This window comes from Gavialis gangeticus, unplaced genomic scaffold, assembly GCF_001723915.1.
Source record: "Gavialis gangeticus isolate Ggan-Ray unplaced genomic scaffold, GavGan_comp1, whole genome shotgun sequence".
In the NCBI taxonomy this organism is placed as follows: domain Eukaryota; kingdom Metazoa; phylum Chordata; order Crocodylia; family Gavialidae; genus Gavialis; species Gavialis gangeticus.
The window spans coordinates 170,226,277-170,228,621 of NW_017728992.1; the positions used below are offsets into that span (position 1 = coordinate 170,226,277).

The window sequence follows — 2,345 nt, forward strand, 5'->3', positions numbered from 1 at the left end:
TTTTTTTTTTTTTTTTTTTTTTTTATCTACTGTAACAAAGTGGAGAGTTCCTGTTTTGGGTAATCTTTAAAGTGGCTGGGTTTTGTTTCTTTGGATCTTAGATAGGGTTAGAGAACAGGCGAGGAAGAAGGGTTTCCTTTATTTAGGTAAAATAAAAGTGGAAGTAGAAAGGTAGAAGCAAGCAAATTTTATTTATCCTGTTTCTGGTGTATACTGTTTCTGCTAAATACTATCACACTGAGAAAAATCAGCTTATTTTTTAAAGAGGTGACACCAAATTTTGCAGTTCTTCAAGGCTGATTTGATGGGAATTTTGCTCAACGGAAAGCTTAAATAATGACTGTAAAAATTTGGCTATATGTACAACTTATTTTTTGCAACTAAATAATATTTCCATAGTACCCAGGTTGGTGTTGTTTAATTACAGAAGCAATAAAAAATCACACAGGTTGTTTGAGATTCACATCAGCTTTTGTTGATATTAAATAGGTATGATGATGCTATCCAGTTATATGACAGAATTTTGCAAGAAGATTCAACCAACACAGTAAGTTAAACAATTTCCTTGAAAATATAAAGCCAAATTGTTTCAATTTAAGCTGACATTTTTCTTGTAGCACTGTAGTGAAACAGTTATCTGATCATGTTTGTGTCTTTTAACTTCTAGCATAATATTTTAACATTCATTTTTGGAATTAAGTTTCTTCTATGAAAATAATTAATGTTTACATTTTTAAAAAAATACTGAGTTGAGAGCTCATTTCTGTAAGTGATGGCCCTTTACATTTATCTTATGGGGTTTGGATCGGATCTTTTAAGTATTAAATGTTGGGGGATGGTTTAGTGATAAACTGCTTTAAAGACTGTATAGTTTACCATGCATCTCCTAGCCCATTTCTTAATCATATTTGAAAATCTACTTTGAGTTGCATAGTATTTATCTCAATCTGGAAGTAAGCTTGCTCTTGAGTGAACCTGCAGTCTACGGTACAGCTTGCCTACGTAAAAAATAACTGAGAGGAAATTTTAGGAACTTGATGTCTTCAGGCACATGCATTGCAACAGTACAAAATGTGTAGTAGTACAGAAAATAAAGTGCTGTTGGCAGCCATATGTTCAAAGTCCCCTCCAGCTGCAGGGTGACAGAGTTGCTAGAATGGCATAACCTCCACCCAGAGGGCGATCAGGGGCTGCTCTATAGATCTGACCGGATTTCCTCTCCCCCTCCCCCTGACAGCCTTGCAAGCCCTTTAAAATTATAGGGGTTTTAGAGGTTGCATGGGCAGCCTGAGAGCCATTTAAGGTACGCTCTTGGGCTGCCCTGTAGCAAGGAATACAAGTTTCTCTGACTGGGCAGTCTGTGGCCCGGCAGCCCTGTCCCTGTTGCTGTTGTGCAGCAATGGGGAGGGGGAGCCAGCATTCCTTCCTGATAGTTAAAGCTGGGTGGGCTTTGGGGGAGTCAACTGCTGCACCCTCTCTCTCCCTTTTGTGGGGGACAGAGAGTAGAGCACTGTGGGATTGTGGAAGGTAGAGACCTGGCCAAACATGACGTTTGTTTGAGCACAACAAAAGACATACTGTCTGAATCGGACTTCGGTAATGATTAACTTTTCCCATTTCTACCATACTGGCAGCAGTTTGTCTGTCAAAAGTGTAGCATAAGTTGGAAATTACCATAACGTAGTTTGCTAATGGCTTTGTAGTCTCTTGTGGACTCAGATCAAGTTTCATAACATTCTTGAAGTATTTAGTGTGACGCTTAACTGCTTCCAAATTCTGTTACAATCCAATAAGGAAAAGCAGATTATATGCCTCTCGTTAGTTCAGTAATGGCTTCTCAGCCTCTTGTGGACTTGGATTAAGTTTTGTAACATTCTTGAAGTATTTTTAGGTCTTAATTCTGCCCTCTGTTTTGTTTATCAGGCTGGCTATATATCAGTTGTGTTTGCCTGGCTAATGAAAGCCTGATAGATGATGTGAGCCCTTACAAACAAAACAATACTTTTTTTACATTTATAAAATGGCAATTACCAGCTTCAGGCATCAGCAAAATCAGGGCTGTTCAATTTTGTAAGCTGTCAGGGGCTGCATGCTGTGCAACCTGCACCGGGGCAAGCCACAGGCCACATGGGCTATACAATGCATGGATGGATGTCCCCCTCTGTACCTCACAGCTCCGCTTTCCCCCACTCCCTCTCTGTGGGGGCCTTGATCTGCCCCTCCACGTCCGTTCCCTTTTTCCTTCCCTTTCACCACAACAGACTTACCAGCTGCATGCAGCTCTCCAAGCTGCTGGCCTGTGCTCCTCACTGCCTATGTGTTGTGCTGCGGCTGCACGCATGCAC

At 40.6% G+C, this 2,345-nt stretch overlaps 1 protein-coding gene across 1 annotated transcript in view; it reads left to right on the top strand.

Moving 5' to 3' along the window:
- Positions 1-2,345, top strand: part of EMC2 (ER membrane protein complex subunit 2) — an 86,773-nt gene that overhangs the window by 38,438 nt on the left and 45,990 nt on the right. The window contains exon 5 of the mRNA XM_019528071.1: positions 490-547. Coding sequence (XP_019383616.1) covers positions 490-547 — 58 coding nt within the window. The remainder of the gene's footprint in view (positions 1-489; positions 548-2,345) is intronic.